This window comes from Anabas testudineus, chromosome 6 (assembly GCF_900324465.2).
Source record: "Anabas testudineus chromosome 6, fAnaTes1.2, whole genome shotgun sequence".
In the NCBI taxonomy this organism is placed as follows: domain Eukaryota; kingdom Metazoa; phylum Chordata; class Actinopteri; order Anabantiformes; family Anabantidae; genus Anabas; species Anabas testudineus.
The window spans coordinates 923,284-945,841 of record NC_046615.1 but is presented as its reverse complement, the minus strand read 5'-3'; the positions used below and the strand labels follow the sequence as shown (position 1 = coordinate 945,841).

At 38.7% G+C, this 22,558-nt stretch overlaps 1 protein-coding gene across 2 annotated transcripts in view; it reads right to left on the bottom strand.

Moving 5' to 3' along the window:
- Positions 1-22,558, bottom strand: part of LOC113165337 (NT-3 growth factor receptor-like) — a 138,046-nt gene that overhangs the window by 23,446 nt on the left and 92,042 nt on the right. For both annotated transcript variants that reach the window (XM_026364750.1, XM_026364749.1), the window contains one exon: positions 7,267-7,455. In XM_026364750.1, the coding sequence (XP_026220535.1) occupies positions 7,267-7,455 (189 nt within the window). The remainder of the gene's footprint in view (positions 1-7,266; positions 7,456-22,558) is intronic.

The window sequence follows — 22,558 nt, the reverse complement described above, 5'->3', positions numbered from 1 at the left end:
TTCAGGAAGACAACATATTGTGTCTGCAGCATTGACTGATGCTCGCTGCATGACTGAGCCTTTGTTGCCTGATTGAAATTCTAGACATCTAGACAATCTAGACATCACCTTTTTAGTATAACTGGTGTCAAACTTGAGCTGAACACAGTGAATTCTTCAAAATTGACTAAAGGCTCTCTTAAACTGGGAAGTGTAGATTTCTCAATTTAAAGCTTTTTTTTTAACCAGATGTGATGATATAATAAATAGCAGTAGTAGTAGTAATAGTTGTTGTAGTGACTTTTTTATGAAGTGATTTAATACAGTATACCTTGGGTCTTTTTGGATCTCGATGGGAAAACACAGAGTCTTCCAGCTCTTGCTTCAATATTTGTATGAAAGCTATTTTTTCACCCTCTTTCTCCCAAATGCCTCTCCCATCCAGTTTTCCCAGGGCATGGTCATATGCAGCACAAGCACCTGCCTTGAAGAATCTGACACAAGAACCAAGTCAGGCTTGAGTGTTGTCACTGCTATGGTGTCTGGGAATCTGAGCTGCTTCCCCAGCTGCCAGCTCTGGGCTGATGACGGAACCCTGATGGATTTTTGCACCGCTGTGGATTCTCTCCTGTCTTCACAGAAGCAATGGAGTGTTTTGCTGGTATTTCCTCCCTGCTGAGATAGCCTCTGCAATGACTCTCCACCAGTAGTGTCCCTCTCCTATGCTTTAGGACAACAGCTTCTTTTTGGTCCACGGCCCTTGGGATGGGTCTCGGGATGCTGGTGCCAAGACGTAAATGTCACACTGCCACTACACAGACCAGGTCATTGTGCCACAACCATGCTTTAGCCTGGCCATGTGCCTCCTTGACCTGTCTGTTAAGTCTCTATACACTGATACCTATCTTGCTTAGGAAACCATGAAGTATTTCCAAAGGCTGCTGAAGTAGAATCTTTCTTTTTACTCCCTTGTAAAGTGATGCTTAAGTTGACCCTCATTTAAGGCGGCTATTTCAACACTTTTCCTCCAAAGCTATTTAAAAGACAAGGTAAATGTATTTGTTGTTCACCAACCACATTTGAGTTTTAGATCAAATGATGGATATGAAATCAAAGTTCAGAATTTCAGCTTTTATTTGATGCTATGCCACCTCATGTGGCAATAAAAAAACCACAGACAATAACACCTTTTGAAACAGACCACACAATGTTTGAGTGGTCACATAAAGAAAAATCTGGACTTCAGCAGCACCTTTATCTCTCTGTGTGGAATACCCTTATCAACGAACTGGACAGATGATTCACTGGACAGCCTGCACAGGCATGTTCGTTATTCTACTGATTCTTAGTTGTTTTTAATTTTTAACCATTGAAATAGGCCATCACTTCTCAAAATAACTTCATGACTTTAATGCTTTGTCTAGATCCACAATGCATAAGTCACCTTTGTCCTGGATTGTTAAATATCAAATTTTTACAAAAGACTGTTATGTGGGGCTGAATTGCTACTTCTACGTCCACCTTTTCTGCTTTATGCAGGTTTGGGACTGGAAAAGTGACCCCAAAAGAGACACTGCTGCAGAGGTGTGGGTCTCCTCCCTGCTCTGCCTGCAGCTGGGGCTGTTGCACGAGGCTACTGTAAAACTGACTGCCTGTGAGCATTTTGCAACAGGGGAGAGGGTCACGGCAGCGCCTACTGCTCTATAAGGATGGTAACTGTAGTAACTGGTCTCCAAAACACCACAGAAGTCTCCCATAATACCAGTAACAGTTGCTAGATTTGCCAGATGCAGAATCAGAAATCCAGGGACAGGACAGATAGTCGGAATTACACTGACTTTCAAGTTGTTGACTTTTAGGCAGAGGCTGGTTAAAAACAGACAGTTGGTAGCTGGCAGAGCCTTCAGAAAAATAATCATCAATCTGGAAAGTCACTACTGAGAACAAAAGCAAAGCATAACAGAGCAGACAATCTAGCAAAGTCAGAGTGGCAAACAGGAGCTTGTCCAAGGCCAGACACAAGTGCAAACAACTAGGCTGATGAGGGTCAAGAGCTCGGAAATGAGCATCAGACCAGGATGATACTAAAGGAAACCTACAAAATAAAACCAGAACTGACGCTGATCTAAGAACATTAGCTGCACAGGAAAGCTACATGTCTAATGTGGCTAAGCTTTAGAAATGTGGCTTTAGCTTTTCTTATACACCAAAGGAGGAGAGATGTTACGACTAATTACACAGCCGAACAGTCAGGATGTCCTAGAGACATTCTGTGAATCTCTTATAACATTTTTTATGGTAGTAGTGGACTGGATGTTGGTGGAGTAGCATGTTTATTTGTCATCTGCATGCAGTTTTTAAATTGTATCTATATAGTTTTTCTGCGTGGCACAGGCACATTTTAGGGATGTGGCACCTGTTTGTCCCAAAGTCCCAAAGATCTTTAAGCCACCCTTTTTAACCCTTGCTTTGGTAGGTCAACACTTTTTGCACCATCACATTCTTTAATAATAACTGCAAGATCATCAAGTTCTTTTCTTTCCTTTGAGACCCTTACCCCAGCATCAGCTAAAAAAAGAAGAGGAAGCATGGTGACAATGATCGTCTTGATGCTGTCCTAATCCAGTCAAACCTGACTTACATAGCCAGAACAATACAGGCAGTGGTGCAGTGCTCAAAATGTACACCATCTTCAAAAATTATGTCCCGACATTCCTCAAGCAGCTTCCCAAACACAGGAAGCTGAAAAGGAACTTGACGAATCTCATGCAAAAATACTCTTAGTGCTTCTCAGTATCTATCTTATTGGCGGTATGAGAGACACATACACTACAATTTTGTTAATGTGTTTGAATCATTAGCCTCACATACTGTTTACACTGTCATCGCTGCCATTTTCTTCCTTGCATTGCAATCAGGAGTACGCTTTCTTCTTACGTTATGCAAAACACAAAGTTCTTCTGCTAACAACAGAAGTTCATGAAAAAAAGAATTCCTTTTAACCAAGGAGGAATTGGCTCTAGTCTGCCTCCTTATATGTGACCTTTTTAAACCCTGCACAACGAAGTATGTGAAAATTAAGCACATTACACATCTGTTACCTACCTACAGAGAGCACACCCTGACCTTACAAAGCAGTGGCATCCCTTCATGAGCATATTCACACTTTGACTCATAACCAACCAATATCCCACATGTGATCTCACCACCCTCAACAAAGTGTTAATAAGCTCTGTGATAAGCTATCAATTACTTCACACTGGAAGAAGGTGAACTGCAGAAAAGTTGCAGAGAAATCTAGTTTGGTTAGAAAAAGTTGTTCAAATTGATCAAACGGACGATGTGCATGTGATAAAAACTTGGACTTATAACAGAATCAATGTTCTGAGAATTCTGTATAAGATACATAAACAAAAAACAGAGTAACAAAAATAATGCCTACCTTTGAAACATTATCAGATCTCAACTGTCTTTTGTTTGTTTGTTATTGTTGTTGTCTTTTGCACAGTGAAAACAGAAAAAAGCCTCCAGTTTTCCAGAGAGGCCTGAAATAATCCACACTGTTATTATTTCATAATGAGGCTAGAACTGTACTTTGGGTGATATATTTTAGCTCCACCTCCATACAATAAAATCACTGAAATGTAATTTGTCTATGTCTCAAAAAGAAAAACAGCTTTCCAGCTCACCCCCTCTAGAAGCATGTTTTATGAGTCTGGGGGCTACGGGGATGATTAAATTGGGGCATTTGTCAATACAGTCTAGAGATTAAGCTGTTAGTCCTTGTTAGGTTTGCATTGTTTGAAGGACAAGAAAAAGGACAGAAGAGAGGGTTAATTACTGTACTCATCAATGCACCTTATCTAATGAAATAATTGCCCTAGGAGGTGCTGTCACCCCTGGCTTGAAGGCTACACAGCCTTTAGAGCTCTATATCAATAATAACTCATGAAAAAATGGGAACATGAATACATAATGTTTTATTATTTATCCATTCAAGATTCAAGAATCAAAAAACTTTATTAATCCCAGAGGGAAATTGCTTTACCTCGTCACAGTGTTTATTGTAGTTTTTGTCTTACAACAAGTGAGAGAGAGTCAGAGTAAGTTGTGATTGAGTATGTATATTAAGCCAAAAGCGTTTGTAATAACATACAGGACTTTTCCACTAAAGGGAGACGTTTGATTCCAGTGTGAAATGAGTGGGAGACATGAAAGTAGTAATCTTTGGTCTTTGTACTTACCCCTTTTCACTTAACCCCTACAAATTGGTAAAACCCTAACATTAGCCAGTTGTCTTTCTTTCTACTAAACTGCGATGGTTCCATACCTGTAATTAGTTGTTGTGGCAACAGATTGAGACCCACTATCATACAGCTGCTACTGAGATATCAAATCTTCATCAAAGCTTCATATGAGACAAATGTATTTGTTGACATAAGAATCATCATCATCTGCTGTGGGATGACAATGAGCTAGTCATCCACAAACCATGGCCATTCACCTGCAGCTATTTCAGCCTCAACAGGGACAAATAGAGCTGTTGTCAGAGTTGAAAGAACACTGAACTCCCTGTACATTTTTGTGATATCTGACTGTATATCTGTGTTAGTCGAAGGAGTCTCACTGAGCCTGAAACTGCTAGAAGTTCCAATTTAAAGATCTTGTCCTGTGACCTCAAACTTTTAAAAGTCTGTCAAAGTCTTCCCAGCTTTGGCTTCTAATACTTACTGTATTGCAAGTGCTGTGTGAGAACATGCAAGATAAAACATATTTTCTCAGCTCTGTTGCTGGCCGCACACACATAGGCTGCCCATCCCTGTCTATGTTCTCCCTTTGTTTCAATTTCATTTCATTTCATTTCAGTCTACCTGGGTACAAACAAATAACAATCCTTGGTGTTGTAACCTGAAATTAAGCATTTGTGATGACTAGCAATGAGTCTTTCACATAGTTTTGGCCCAGAAATTGCAGAATTGTTTTAATTCAGCCACCCTGCAGGGTTTTTGAGCTTAAAGGGCCTGTTTAAGGTCAAAAGTCCAGACCTCAACCCAACTGAAATGCTGTGACTTTGATTTGGTTAGTCAACAATATGTTTTTCAAGGTAAAACTCTCCACATGATTTCCAAACTGTCACTGGTAATAGTGGACATAGTCCTGTATGTAAAAGGTATAAAAATAGTGATTGTGATTGGCCATGACTGCCACTTTTCACTTAACGTTTGACAATGTTTTCTTTCTCCTCTTTTCTTTCCTTTTCTGTCAAGGCAAAATACTGTGACCGACACCACCAGATTCACAAAAACAGAGCTCAAGTAGAACATTCTTTGTTCAAATCGCAGCATCAGTACTGTGTGTATGTGTGTGCAGTTAAATGGGGGGAGTCAGTCAGTGTGTGTATGTGTGTGTGGTCTTTCTGGGGATTTGCTGAGATTTATGTGCCTGTAATGGCAAGAAGAGAATTGTGATGCCGTGCTGCTGTTGCAGACTTCTACCTGTGTTGAATAGAGACTATAGGACTGAAAGATACAGAGAGAAAGAGAGAAAGGCAGAGAGAGCAAAATAAGGCCCAGAAAGCAGGTAACTGAGAGATGTAGATGTTGTAAGAAGTAGCTAACCTCAGCTCCTACAGCACCTATGAGGCAGAACTACTGTTATTATTAAGACTCATGGGAAATTACATTGTTCAGTGTTAACCAAATAAGCAGTTTGTCTGCTTATATTTTCAAGATACTCATATTTTACTGTAGATGCTCATGTAACAGATGGGAATAAAGTACAGTGGCAAGAAAAAGTATGTAAAGTTATATGGTTTATATGGTCTGTATTAATTTGTCATAAAATTTTATCTGATATTCATCTAAGTCAAACATATTAACAAATATAATATGCCTAAAATAATAAAACAAAAAATCTGATCTTTTATGTATTTATTTATTTATTTAGAACAATTATAAAAACCTTATAGTGCTAATGGAAAAAGTTTGTGAACTCTTGAAATAATGACAAAATTAGTTTGAAGGTGTGGACTAAACTACTTTCACTGACAAAAAAAACACTCAAACTTTTTGAGTTTGCTCCACACAAGAAGAATCCACTTATGTGAGCCATGCCTCACCAAAAGGAGCTTTCAGAGGATCTACGATTGTCGAGAAATGATGATTTTACATAAAGGTTAGAAAATGATCAGTGCATCAGGCCAGTTTGCAGTGATTGAGGGTAAGATGAATTCCCAAGTGTATTAAAACATTCTTCAGGATAATGTGAGAATGTCTGTACATCAGCTGAAACTCTGTAGAAGTTGGTTGATGCAACAGAACAATGAACGAAAACACCGGAGCAAATCCACAACAGAATGGCTTAAAATGAAAAAAAAGTGCCTAGTTGAGGTTATTGCTGCCAATGAAGACATGAAAGACCAGAATGTTTTTGCTTTATCATTTTGAGCACATTGTAGTTGTTTGTAGTAGTGCTCTTAACTTAGATGAAGATCAGATCATATTTTATGGCAAATTAATGCAAGAAACCATGAAATTCCAAAAGGTTCACATACTTTTTCTTGTCACTGTACATAGTTAAGGTGAGGTTGGTGTGAAAGAGGCTAACGTAATGCAGATCTTTGGCTCAAAGGGAGAATGCATACGGAGGTATACAGAGCGTAGTCAGGTTTTTGGTATTTACTAGATATACCTGGAAACCTACTCTTGATATTTTGTCTATTGTGCAGAACTGTGCCTCTGCTTCTGCTGGACATGCTGAGAAACACGAACAGTTAGATGAATCAGAGGAAAGTAAAATTTAGCATACCTGAAATGCTGGGCAGAATCCATTATTGCAATGGACAGTTTGGTTAAATTAAACTTTAATCAAATGCAGTATACAATTGTATCTGAGTATACAATTATAGCTGAGATTTAGTCTTACTAGATCTCACTGTTACCACTGTAACATGGTGAGTACAGGTCTGATATACTGGCAGAACATTACAAAACAAAAACATCAATGTTTTTGAACAGTGAGGTGCATGCTACAATATACCCACTATACATAATATTTGCATGTCCATGTAAGATTTAAAGTGCTCCAAGTGTGAGGCACATAACAATTTTGAAACTTAATCTGTAGACTTTAAGTACACCTAAATAACTCCTCCTCATAGCCACCTTCACGTGGACACACCGTAAACACTTGAATAGAGTTTTACCCACTATCTTGTGGAATCTAACATATCTCATAGTGAAGACTGAAAATGAACATGTACATAGTTCCATCTAGACAGGTACTTACAGGTGGTGGGTTTGTTACAGTTGTGTCCATGTCGGAAGTACTGCGGGTTCTCTATTATGGGAATCCTAGTCATTCCAATCACCACAGCATCTGGCCCTGCATCCAGGGTACAAGGGCTGATAATCCCATGGTTCACATGATGAAGGGGACTAGCGGAGTCCTCCTCACCACTTATAACTGCTACTGGTCCTGAGAAAAAAGAGAATGTGATTATGAATATATTTTAGTCACAGACTAAGTCAGCAAACCAACATTCAGGCATTTGCTGGCCAGCCAGTTACTGACACAACCAGGCTTTTAATCATTCACTAAATAATGCTTGCAGTTCATGATTCAGTCAGTGACTCTGCAAAAGCTGCTGGGTAGTTACTCATCTCCTCCATCAATCAGCCAGTCAGTTAATCATAATGCCATTTAGTAACAACCATATGTTTGTAGCATTAAAAATTGAAATAAAATTAATTATTATTGCCAATTTGAGACACAAGATAAGAAATGCCATTATGTCTTTCACACCAATTGATCTATAGATGAACAATACATTGTAAAAATGATCACTTTCATTATTTTAAAACCTACAGTATACAGGTGTAGAATAATAGATTTGGAAATGGGAGTGGGGGAAGTGGTGTAATATTTAATTAAACATTAACCATTTTAATTAACTTCAATTACCATAGGAGAAGATTTAAAGTAAATACATGAGCTTGAAAAGAAGAACAGTAGTAGAGAACTGGAGGAAAGGAGATATCTTGTTGGTTGATTTCCACAGATGTAGGTGTTAGTGGTTTTCAAATGCTCTCTTGCCACACGTGACTGTAAACTTCACAACTGGCTAAATTCTTTTTATTATAGTGTGCATTTAAGTATTGTAGGGGTGAATCTGCTAAATGACCTAAAACGTACAACCTAATTATTTCATACAGTGTGGGCAGAGAGCATTTGCTGACTAACATTCAATGGCAGCATTAAGGTGGATGGACATTTTCTTTCGCGTTTCACATGCTGAAATGTTGAAATGTTAATCTTACTCAAAAACATTGCTTTTGTTTTTAATATTTTTAATGTCCTGTGACTGTTCAGCTGCTAAAACAGAAGAGAGAAGAACAGCTATCTCTCTTTGTTGTAGTTAAGCCACAGTATTTTGCATGAAATGCTAGCAAATTCATGAATATTTTATAGCAGACTACCCAAGTGACTAGATATCCATTCAAGACACTAGGTGTACCTAAAACAGTAATCATTTAGTCGGAGATAATTATTTGCCATTTAACAAGGAGACATACAATAATTGACTTAACAGTATTGTCATGGTTTAGAGGACAATAAAGTTGCGTAGCGTCAGCATAGCAATGAAATGAGCCTTCAGAAACACCACAGTTAAAGGGGGCAGATGAGGAGAATTGATCCACTGTATCATATGCATTAATTATGCTCTATTTCTGAGTCTAGTGACAGCAGGAGGTTGTTTGAGGGTTTGATGGAATTAGAGACAGGAGAAGGGCAACACCCTTAACTGACACAATGGAGAAGTAGGAAGGAGAAGGTGTAGATACACGTGGCAGACTGCAAGATGCCCAAGAGCATTGCAGAACAGATTGAGATGATGGGGCAAAGGAAATCGTGGAGTTGAGATCACCTATGTGAAGTTTAGTTGGAAGAATTCTATCTCTCCTATAATGAGGAGCATGCTTCCATCACAGATTTGAATTGTCAATAAAAGCAAAGTTGTGCACCCTGCCGCACTGCTCAAATGCTTCATGCTGCCACTAGTGCTAGTGGGAATAGGTCTATTTTAGTCAGTACAGAATATTTGTGAGTGTTGTCATTGAAGCCCATATGAAGAACAGTTTCTGCAAGACAGGAACAGTCTCAGAAGTTGTACTGAGATTAACTCAGTTTGAGGTTTGAAACACTGTGTTGCCCATGGATAACAGTGCATGGTGGCATTAAAGAAAATCAAGTTTCCTATTATAGAATCACCTACAATCAGAGTGGTGGAAGAAAACAGTAGGCAAGGGGAGTGGGCTGTGAACAAGGCCACAGTCCATGCCTCATGGGCTGTGGCAAAGGCAAAGGCAAAGGCCTTAATGTCTACCAAAAAAGTGTGGGTGCCAAGTCCAACCAGGCCTGCGTGGAGAGCATGAGCGGAAAAGCCAACAGATGTAAAGTCATCTATCAGTCTATTCTTTTGCTGTAAATCTGTCCTTAGACTGTTGCCCATTTCCATCAAACGTAAGTCTGCACCAACATTCAGTTTTTACAACAAACATTACAGCAGACTACTGTGTCGGCCATCTTGGCATTTAATGTTAAGGAAAAGGCACCTCTGGATTTATTCATTTAATTTGCTTCACTTATAAGTCACTTTGGATAAAAGTGTCTGCCTAATAACTAAATGTAAATGTAAATGTACTCATACACTGCTTTACACTGCTGCTGGATGTGAAATACATGAACTGAATTGAGCACAGATTCAAGGTGCCTCAAGGCTCAAATAATCTTGCCCATCTCAATGGCCTAGCTACGTTTTTCTCCAAATGCCCTAGGCACATGCAGCTACTCGATGACCATTGTCACCAGTGTCTGGTGGGTCATTGATACAGTGGCAGTACATATCGAGATGGTCTGCGCAGCCTTTGAGAGGAAAGTTGCCCTAAAGGAGCTTTTAAACACATATTGAAATATTGGGATGAATATGAGTATATGAAGCCTGTGTGTTGTGTTAATGGATGCAATACATCGCATTTAATGGGATTTTTTAATTATTCAGATAAGCAGTTTGGAATACTATAGAACAAAACATTAGAGAGGATTACAGATCTGTATGGCAGGGGTGAATGAGTTTATTAGATACATTTCTTATAACCTCTCTTCTCCTGCTTAACAGAGCCATGCAATTCTAGTGACTCTTTAGTGATGCAACATCCTGTTATACTTTGTTCATGTATGTTGTTGATGGTTTTTATAGCTGTGGCATTGTAGTGACAGTATTAAGAACTTGGTTGTAGGTTGCAGTGAGTAGGACACGAGTCGGACAGTGGCTTTCGAGGACAAGAGTTAGCCTACCCTAGTCTATATATTGTAATCAGATGTTTGTTACTCATTTGATTTTGAGAGCTATTTTTGATAGACTGTTGGACCACTGCTTCATTGGTCAAACTCTAAATCCTAAAGCTAAACAGATTCACAAAATGTATCCTCATTGTACCAATCAATCATCCTAACTGCTTGTCCTCTTAAGATTCACAGGAGTGCTGAAGCCTATCCTAGATGTCATTAGGAGAGAGGTGGGGTACACCTATCTATCACAGGGTTGGTACAGAGACAAACATTGACACCTATGGACAATTTAGAGTGACCAATTAACCCTAACCCAACCTCACATGTATGTTTTTGGACAGTGGGAAGAAGCTGGAGTGTCCAAAGAGAACACATGCAGACATGGAGAAAACGTGCAAACTTCACACAGAAAAGCACCTGGTCGACCAACGGATTCAGACCCGGGAGCTTCTAACTGAGGCGGCAGTGCTAACCACTTTAGCACTTGATTTTGTAATTAATTGATGATTTGGAAATCTACCCACACATGCAGATGTTTGTCTGTAATTTGGGAAGAATAATTGCAATGACCTGGATCCTTAATTCTCTTTCCTATTCACTTTGCTCTCTTTAATCTGTTACGGTTCAGTAATTAAATTCCTAACATGGGAATCATTCAAGTTTTATCTTTGCTGGACTCTATTGCGTGTGTGCTGTAGACATACTGGCCTCGTCCCTGGGGATTAGGGAGTCTGATGTGTGGCAACACAATAGCTGAGAACTACTGGTGTAGAGTCGGGAATATTCTCCAGTGGAAGCAAACACGTCAGGCTGATGTTAATATGACTGACACAGTCAACCTTCACAGCTGACAGAGAACAAGGGTGCATTGGTCTGTGAGATGGTGGCATGGGAGAGAGGGTTTTGATGGAAATAGGGACAGGAGGACATTTTAATAGAGAAAGGAAGGAAAGAAAAGACATAAACCTATGAGAGTATGAATTATGAATAAAAAGATAAAATAAGAAATTAAAGGAAGGAGGAAGAATGACTAATTGTAGAAAAGTCATCAATGAGGGTCTGATTAGTGCTAGTGGTGTCCAACAGTGTAAAAACTAGGCTGACAGATACTTCTTGATGGCCTATTGCCTACATGGCCTACATATTGGCCATCAGTAGCTGACTGTTGACTTAGCGTGGCATAGCCTTACCACACAGACATGACACTGATATCAATATCCCTTAAGCGTACCAAATTAGTATTTTTCCTTTTTACATGTTGAAATATATATTATTGTAATAATAGGTTTTGATCTATCAGTGTGTTCAACTGAAGTGCCTGAGGACACTGTGGATATGGATCAGAGGTACTAATAATTGCACCGCTGACCTGCTGATAGTGAACAACCCACCTAACTACAATCACCCAGTTACTCTTACTGCTCAGGTTTGTAGTAGCTCTATCATCCACAGAGAGCTTTCAGTGAGCAGGTTAGGGATTTGAAGTTTGTTGAAGGACAGTTGAGTAGAAGATGTGCATATTGATTGACATGTTGGCTGCAGCAGTGGTCAGACCTGTGACCTTTATGTGTCAAGAAAGCTGACATGTAGGCTACATGGTCAACTGGTAATGAACTGACATGGAGACATTAGGGAATAATGGAGAAAACGTCAGAAACTGTGTGGTAGACAGTTTTTTGGGAGCGCAGAGGTCATATGTTAGATGGGGTTAGTGTACCAATGGTCAGACAAACTAATGTACTGGGAAGCTGCTTTCTTTCTCTTTCTCCTGTACCCATTTACAGTACATGCTATCTTACAGGAACACAATGACCCTAATGGCTTATTGGAACTACCAGGGAATTTGCTTAAAAAATAAAAAAATGTCCTTAGGTCATAGTGATTTATGCTGAAGTTTACAATACAACCAGCCCCTCCATTTTCCTCACTGCCCAGTAGGCGCCACAGTCTTTCAAGCACACTTTATTACTCACATTAATCTAATAGTCCTCCAGTAACAATACCTGCTTCTCACTGGTTCACAGAGCAGTCAGTCAGACTTTATTGCCTCCATATATCACATGGTCAGCTGTTAGTGTCGCTTTGCCAATTCTGAGCACTGGAGCATGCAAGATGTTTTTCAAACAAAACTAAATGTCCTGATGTCAGCATGTTACAAAGAATGTGCTGTTTTTGTCAATGCTTTAAGGTTGAGCAACACCTCACACTGCATTCTTTTATTAGGATACATTGCCCTGCATTATAGATTCTTAATATTCAACTCTTCCTTAAAACATTTGTGAAGTATTTTCTCTTTGTATTTAGTTTGAAAAACAGACTTGGACATGTAAATCCTTCAAGTTTGATCAGCAGAGACTATCAAAAGAAGCCATCAAAAACAGGGGTACATGTGCATATTCATATCCAATAGTGTGTTTATGTGCCTTTTAGTGTAGGACATGCCAGTGCGATTGAGTAATATAAGTGAGAAACTTAATGACAAGAAGAAAGTAAAAGATTTTTTCATCTGTTATTTTCATCTGTTACTTTTCTTCTATTTTTTACAAATAAATAGTAGTTTTAAATAGTATATCTCTTGTATTTCTTTTTAGGGAAATTCTAGAAATGTAAATGTTTCATTCTGTGAATGGTTTCATGGCAAATACATTACAAATAAAAAAAGTGACACATTTGTAATTGATCCTATGTTTTGATTTGAAGAGATGTGACTCTGAATACCAAATGTGTCTCGATACTGTCTAGATACTGTATATGAGTGAAATAGGTTTTGAAGTATGAAAGGCAGTGATAGAAGCACCAACAAAGTCAATATGTGATGCTTTTCTTTCACAGTTCTATGATTGCTGTGGCATTTATCTTCCATCTCGCCCCCCCCGCACACACACACACACACACACACACACACACACACACACCCTTTGTCATTGTCTGCCCAAATCCTGTAAAAATACACCTTCACTATCAGCCTGCAAAACACACACATACAGTCAAATTGTCACAACACCTGTGATGGTGACTAACTTCACCCTTTCACATGCTCTTAAAGGATGTAAATTGAGTGGAGAACTGACTACAAAAAACCATTACACACGAACATCCACCTCTTCTACCTGTGTATGTGTGTGTGAACCTTTTGAAATGTGCTGGTTTTCTGCTTGTGATAAACATGATCTGATCTTCATCTCAGTAAAGAGTATTAACAAATGTGCCTAAAATAACAACACACAAAACATCTGCTCTTTCATGTATTTATTTAGAAACAACCATACAAACCTCATAGTGCGTGCATATATGAACCCTTTGATTAATAACTGGTTGAGCCCCCCAAGGCCAGCAATACTCAACCATGTGCTTCCTTTAGCTGTGTATTAGACCTGCACATTGTTCAGGATGAACTTCTTCATTCTTCCTGGCAGAACTGCTTTAGCTCTGTCAGGTTCTTTGAATGTCTCGTGTGTGGTTCTCTTCAAGTGGTATCATAGTATCTCTACTGGATTGAGGTCTGGGCTCTGACTTGGCCAAAGGTTATGCATGGCCGAGTCATGCTAGCCTGCAGCCTTATAATGCATTATTCATTGTAATTTCCTCCACCACACTTGGGATGATGTTTTCATGGTGATATGCAGTGATCTTTTCATGCCAGATGTAGTGCTGTGTTTTTTTCAGATAGTTCAATCTTGGTCAGTCCATAAACATTTTGTTCTCTTTAGTTTAACCTTGCTTGTTTTATGTTTTAGGTACTGTAGACTCTGTACATTTCTGAAGTCTTTGAAATCACTTTGTAACCCAGCTTTTTGTAAATCATCAATTATTTTTTACCAACATCATATTTGTTAATAATCTTGACTTAGATGAAGATCAGATAATGTTTATGACAAATTAATGCAAAAAACTTGCCACTATATGTCCACTACCATGGCTTAAGGCATGTGGGCCCTTAGTATCTATGATACATAAACACCCAAACACACTGCATTTTTGTATTAGTATGCTTGTGAAGAGCCTCCATTGTGTCGACTCCTCATCAGTTAAACATGCCTGATAGAGACCTGGCTGAAACAATAGCACATATACATTTTAGTGATCGTAAACTCCACCAACACTACTTTTAATACTAGATATATTCTGCTTGAGCTCCTATGTCTCTTGTAATACAATGTAGACAGAGGCTGGGCTATAAGTGAGGGTATAGATACAGTAAAACCTTACAGACCAGCACTGCAGAGTCTCTTCCTTGCCAAATCTAGGTTTCTCATCAACAAAATGAGACTAGACTTTGGATTCCATCACACTACTTAAACAGCTGTGTAATTATCTTAACAGTCTGAATCACTCTGTTCCAGACACTGCTATTGCAGAGTTCTGAAACTCGCAACACTTCTGCATAGCAACGCATCCAAAGTGCTCAGAATATTGAAACAACTGTTGTTGGACATTCCCACAAAATCTGCTGGTCATGTTCACAAAAAGTAGGTGAGAGGGTTTAAGAGCCAAATAGCACTTTGTATGGTGACGTGTAGTGAAACTTTACCTGTCGTGATGTAGATGGAGTTCTAGAATGGCACCTGTTGGGTGGCAGCCAGTTACAGCAGCTCCTCTATTTGTATGTTGTTTTGTTAGTTTTTGTTGATTTTTTGTTGTCTTCATTCAACTTTTGTTATTTGTTTTTCTGAGATGATGGGCTGAAGTGAACTTACTGGGACTTTTCTAATCGCCTTCATTTGTGAGAGGACGTCTGGTGATCTTCTCAGGAGGCACATGTTACCTTGGATACTGCAATGCTATTAGTTCTGCAGAACACAGGTCTGATTCTAGGAAGAAGATCGAAATACACCAGGAGCTCAGGAAGTCAAGGTGTGGAGTAGGAGAGAAGTGAAGAAGAGAAAAGCCGCTGGGAGGAGTCATCTGCGCTAATCACAGACCGGAGTGAACATGGATGAACACAATCTTATCTTTCTATCTTTTTTTGTATTTTAAATTATTATTATTATGAGTCATGCTAGCCTGCAGCCTTATGTTGCAGTGCTCATTGTATGTTTACAACAGGAATTAAGTATATTTTTGATTTAGTTACCACATGAATTAAAGTCATTGTAGACTGATTTAAAAAAACATCAGTTGTGTTCAGTAATACACCAATGTCAGTCTAGTTTTTGTGGTGTGTTGTTGGTGCTAGTTAGATTGTTGGCACCACTGTTGGTGGCTTATGTTGGAAACAATAGGTGTCAAAACAAACTTATTTATAATTCCATTTAGTAGTTAAATAACCTTTTTCAACAGATGAAGTGAAGAGCATTTTATGGACTTCTTCATTCTTTACATACCCTTAAAAACCCCAACACAAGGTCATCTCTCTAAATAAAGCAAAACTTAAAGTATGTCACTAGTGTGAGAGAAGACTTTGGGGTTTGGTGAGTATGTAAGTGATAGCTTTTATCCAGGGTGGAGCTTGTAATGACTTCACCTTTAACATGACCCAGCCTCCCTGCAGACAGACTTGAAATCTCAGTTGACTCACAGACTCTCTTTCCATTTTTTGCCTCTTTGCTCCTTTTCTCTCTGACCTCCCTTAACTGGCTCTACCTTGCTTGTAACCTGGATAAACTACTCTGCACTAGTGCTATTTCCTCTCTCTCTCTCTTTCTCTCTCTCTCTCTCTCTCCCCTCTCTCCCTCTCTCTCTTTCTCCCTATGTTACCCTTCTTCTTCTATGTCGCTCTATCTCTGTGATCTTAAATGATAGAGACAGGCAGAGCATCCTCATCTCAGAGTCTCCAGCACCAACCTGCCCCACACCCAACCCGCCTCTCATCTTCTCTCACTGTCTAGTAATTGGTTTGTTGCTCAGGGCTTTGGGGGTAGAGGGTGTCAGAGGCAGAAGGAGGATGTCACAGAGGCTGACAGCGAGACACCAGCATGTAGACAGACAAGAGAAAACACTAAACAAGAAACAATTACACTGCCTGGGTGGTGCTGGTTGACATGGTGGTCTGATTACTGACTGTTCCTAGGACCAGCACTGAGTTTACAAAGTGTACCAGTAGGTGTGTTACCATCCACTACCACTGTATACTATTCACTCTGCATTAATACATGTAACAGAAATGTTACAGTTAGCACTGCTTTCTGTTTGCGCTTGTGAAGAATTGAGTTCTAGAACTTTGTCAGCACATAGAGACACATATGCTTGTAATTTAAAAAAGTTAGATCTGGAAATGTCAATGACAAGGGCTTTAGGCATTATCCAGAAAAACGCTAGTTATAATTACTTCAATTAGCAATATACTTGATAAGCACATCTAGCAACATGAGAGGGTGAATGGCGATGGGTCTTGGCTGTCCAAATGTCTAAACTAGGTGTAACTGTAGTTTCACTTGCACAGTCTTGTTTGTCAGGAGAAAAGGTAGAGGTACCATACCAGATTTCTAAAATTACAACACTTTAGAAAGATAACAAGGAGCACTAGGTGACTGGAGAGTGGGGAATGTAAAGGAAAGAAAACCTCTATAAAGTTTGGTTGATTCCGAAAAGGATACAGAGAGGACTACATTCTGCTTCTACATTTAAAAAGTGAAAAGTAAAATGTTATCATGATGCTGTCTGGATTCCAATAGTGCATGAGTGTGTTACATGTTTCTTTACTAAATACTCCAGAAAAAATGGCATATTTGATTGTGTGGTGAATGCAGACTTTGACACACATAAGCTTTTTATTATTATCTTTATGGCCATCAAGGCACACAAATGCTTTGTATGTGTTGTACTTTCAATGTTTAATTTGAAAAAAGAAAGGGTGACTTACGTTGAACACTGCACAAATGGTAATGGCAGTTGACACAAACCTTCAACTCTCCCTTTTGTACTATGATCCTACCTTTTATCTTCCATACCGTGTATGGATTGTATCAGTTGTATCCTAATTTTGACAAATTAATCTGTTAATTCAACTGCTTGAATTGACACATTTGATGTCATGGCTGCAGGTTGTGTGGCAGAATCTGGAAACACTCAATCTGTTATTCACTACACACACTATACCTTACTCACACAACTCATGACAATCACCGCATTACTTATGACTCATATTTATTTCTGCCACTGGGTCCACGCGGTAGCACTACTACTAAAGAAACACAGCAATAACCAACAAAGGCAGTGAAAATGAACATAAGAGAGAAGGATAAATTAATGCAAATATATTTGTTTACAAGAACACAGCAATTTTTCACAAAGGACAAGCATCTCAGTAGTACTATATTAATCAGGCCTTTATTGTGGACTGGTTAGATATAGGCCACTTTGAGTAAAAGACCGATGCCAGCCTGCTTTGAGTTTGTCAAACAGCATTTAAAGAACTGAGATTGTGAGGAACAAGATTCATGGATCTGATGAGACAAAAGTGGGCAGAACTGCAAGTACTGTATCTGGTGAACACCAGGTACTGCTTTACTACTCAACTGGTTAATACTATCCCTACAGGGAGGCATGATGGTGGCAGCAACATTCTATTGGGGGGCTTCTCAGTAGCAGGGACAATAACATTTATCAGAATTGGGGGAAAGATTAATACAGCCAAATACAGTGTGTTTCTTAAAGAAAACTGCATAACACCTGAGTCTATGGAGAGTTCTTCAGACACCTTCCCTCTAATCAGATGGTGCTTGAGAGGATGTTTCAGAAGGAATGGGATAAAAGTGTAAAAAGCTTGTAAACTAGGAAAGGGCAACTGTTTTTCAAATATTCCTGCCCTATCCAGTGTTGATTACCTAGGTCAGTTGATTTTAGTCAATCAGAAGCTGTGTTTTAGCCCTGTCATTATGTGTTATTATGTGTACATGAGCAAAAATTGCAATTTATTCTGTTAAAATGACTATGCAGGTTTAAGCTATGTCTTAAAGTGACATGAGAAAGCAAAGACAGAGGTCCCGGTAGAATATCTCCTCTCTCTCCTCTTATCTCTCAGCAGTGAAGCTTCAGATTCTGTGAGACCTCAATGTTCAGCAAAAACACACTGCTCTACAAGTTTGGCATAGAGTGAAAGAGAGAGAGAGAGGTAGAGAGAGAGGTATGGAGATGGTGTCAGACCCAGAGGTGGAGTGCTTCTGTGCTTCCATCCAAGTCTTGTTATATGAATCATGGTGTATTGAATTGAAAAGGCAGAATGAAAATGCCAACTTCTGATTTAATTTCCTTAATATTACTAAAAAGCATTTTTCGCTTCAGTGACATGGGAACCTTTTTTGATGAAGAAATATTGAGATAAACAGTGACAGAAATGCATTAGTGGGATGAATAATGGCAATGTGAGATTTAAAACAAATATATGTGTGATGTCTCCAACATAAAGGAGACCTTAGTTTTTTACCATATCAGAAAGATTGCATGTTAACTTTCTAATGTGAAAGATGTCAGGTCTGTGGTCTGTGGAAATGTGGCACTGATGTACCCTGCGCACAAACTGAATGCATTCTGGAAACAAACTCCTGTCTGTGGTATGATAGTTATTTGTTTTTATTTTTCCTTAACACCTCATTGCCTTCCTTCTAAAAATAAAGGCAAACAAATAAACAAAGATTATGTTCATGACAAAAATATGATTCAATCTTGCAATTTAGCTGTATAAGAACCAAATTTTGAGGAGCAAAGTTTTCCCACTAGGACTTGGGAAAGGTTTTTTGGCCTATGACATGACAGGCCAGTAAACCCACTGTTTACTGCTAAACACATTGTTTACCGGCCTGCTAGTGGCCTACAAGTCACAAAAACTGGCATGCATAATTTGCTACCTCACAAAACACAACTGTATATTATATAAAAAACCCAACAATCTCCAGATTGTAGTTTTGTTTTGGCTCCACGAGTGTATTTAATAAGAAAAAAAGGAATATAATCAAGTAAATGTTCTTAGTTGCTGCTACTGCTTACTTGCAGGTTACTCAGGCAGACTGGGCCAGTATTCATAGGAAGAACTTCAGTAAAACAGACACAAAGTCTGATTACACAATATCTCCCTGAATATAGTATCTAAGGTGAGGGAGGGACTTTCTTCCTCAAGAGCAACTGCCCTAAGTCTATCAGTACTTCCAGCTTCTGTCTGAATGCACAAACCGGATACAGGTAAGCAGCAGTGGGTAGGATGAGGCTAACATGCAGTGTCACTCGAGGACCAGGGTTGGTCTATCCATGTGCTGTGGTATGTTTAGGATGTCTCATTACTGTGTAGTGTGGTCAACAAGCTAAAGAACTAAACTACACAATTTTAAAACTAAAACACAATGGACCATGAATAAAGCTTGTTAAGAGTAATACAGAACCTGGGGGTTCTGTATTACTATTCTGTAAACCTACTTCCTAGGCGAAGTACTAGGACAAGGTTCAGTGAAAAAAAGACCTGTTAACCAGGAACTTTGAAGAGGTTTATAAATATTGAGCGGCAAGTGATAAAAGCATTCCTACAGATTGATTTGGATTATAATTGTATTTTACATTCACCCATGCTGACGTAAAGTTTTAGTTTTAGTTGACCCTTTAGAGGCTAGCTAGAGAGAACTGACCACCTCAAGGTCTTTGGTCTGTCTCTTTTTGCTTAAGGACTGGAAAGCTTTGTTTTTTTTTTTACACCTTCCTGATAAAGGATGGCCTCACTTTTCTCCTTCACTTCAATTTTCTTCTCTCACCTCACTGCATCATACCTCTCCTCCTTCATCCCTTCATCCCACTCTTCCCCCTCTAGGCCAGGCCAGTAATGAGAGGATGTGCAATGAATTTTTAATGAGTGGGATTTTTAATTTCACAGCACAGATAAAAGTTGTACAATCACAAAATGACACCATGAGAGCATGACAGAAGGGAAAAAAGAGTTTGCCTGGATTTTGTTTACATGTTCACATTTGGCTTTGAGTGTCTCTCATTTAACAAACTTACTGCATTGAAAAAAGGGCTCAATTACATCAATCATTTTCAGTATATGTCAATTTGGCAACAGTTCCAGTATAGAATATGATTTTTTTGCATGTAATGCAAAAGGGAAGAGATAAACAAGGTCAAAGAAAGAGAGATGGGAACATAATGCACCTAAATTATCAATTAAACATTTCATAGTGGCTATTAACTGGTAGGTCCAAACACATTGAGATGTATATCCAGACCAGTAAGACACAAGCCTTATTTTGATGACTGTTTAAACAGGTGTACCTGGCCAATTGGGTCATCCTTTGGTTGCTACATGTTATCCAATTGGGTGAAAGCAGTCTAGAAGACATGCTTATCAGGGTTAAATTCTAATTTTGTCAGTATGCAGGGGAAACTTTTAGTTGCACATCTCTGCTCATCTCTATTTGCCCTTCTGAAAGGTTCAGCCTCTCCTAATATGAAGGTAGTTTTACTGCCATTGCTGGAATTTTGGTTTTGTTGTTTTAAAGCTTATGAAATTTAAACATAGCTAAAAAATGCAAACATTAATTAAACAGTCTACTGACAAAAGTAAACAACACATTATCACAACATTTTGTTGTGATAAGTGATCCTGATTAAAAGGAATGAAAACCCTTCTGATTGGTAAGACAGGGGCAGGAGTTTTTAGGATTTAGATAGCAACGTTCAACCACTTTCAGAAGACACTGTATGTATGTAAGTCCAGATGTCTCTGCTGCATTATGGATTAAACTTAAGCATATGGATAGTTTCCCTGAATTCTTTCTGAATAGGCTGAGAGGGCATGGACCATAACAAAACTATTTTAATCAGGTTGATGTTTTTATTGCCTCGTGTTGTTGTCAATAAATGTGCCAAAGGTTAGGTGAGCAGAAACTAAATACACTGCAGAGAATTTCTTTGGTAACTTTTACATCATGCAAGCTGGAAGTAGTCTTTTTTTTAGTTTTTAATTCACTTGATTTCCCACTAAAGGAGGCAAATGCTTTGTTAGTTATTTGCAGGAGTCAACAAAATCACTTTGGACTTGTTAAGACTGTGCAATTTATTTAGGTTTTGGTTGCTTGGAATATATTGGATTTGACTTTCTGCCTTAAAAAAAAGTTTAGGGATCACTTGTTTTCCATGGCAACATACAGGAAATTAGATTGAATAAGAAACACAAAATATAGATACTGACAAGGTTAAACATGAAGAACCTTAACTGAAAAAATATTCACTTCACACATACCACATGGTCAAGCTACTCACACTGCAATTTGAAATGCTTAGATAAACAGTAAACTCAGGTATTGACGGCAAGTTAGCATGAAGCATGTAATGATGGTATTTGTAATATTTTTTTGGTACTCTTCTACCTGGAAATACTTTAAACATTAAATGATAAAAATAAGAACTAACACAGCTGACCACAATTTAACATTTAATATCTAAGAAACTAATATCCCTAGCTAAGTTAGTTAAGTTAATATGTAAGTTTGTACATTTTTATCTGGTTCACCATGCCCTAGGAAATCAGGAACTCAAGAGAGAAACAAGAAAGAGAAAGTTAAAGTGGAGTGAGTGACAAGGGATGAAGCAGGAAGGTTTGTTATGAGTCAACCTCCACTCCACAAAGTTTCCACAGCAGAAACAAGAAAAGCAAACTAATCTATTTCTCTTCTTTGTGTTCCTCAAAAAGCACAAACTGCTGAAAGCGCCAGACTGGCACACACACACTGCAGCTGCCACCAAACTCTACAAAATACATCAGTTCAGTTTCAGTGAGCCAGTTTCCATGACAATAATCTGCCATTGTACCTTGCAGAGACATTTTCCAGGATTACTCTCAGTGCCATCCTTCGTTTTGATGGCCTAAAGATACCTGTCAGTGATGCAACACAGTTATGTAAGATGACTTCACAAAAAGTGGACAAGGTAATATAAATGGAAACACAAAGGAACCATATCCACAAGAACAACTATACCCACAATGAAACACCCACTATGCATTTGTTGACTGGAGGGATTTATTTGCCTGGATTTGAAACTGAGACTGCGCTTATTCAAGAACAGAGAGAAAGTGCTTTATGATACTGCACAAAGCCTATGTTGTACAGTCAATTAGCATCTAGGGGTGTTTTTAATTTATCATTTATTAATATTTCTTTGATTAAGCAATTGATTTCTTAGATCATTTAAAAACCTGCTTGTCAAGGTTTTCTAAATCTAAGTGGCCTTCTGGACAGACTTAGTCTGGCTTCAGACAACATCAAAGCACTGACACAGCACTGATAAAGGTCAGTGATCTTTAACA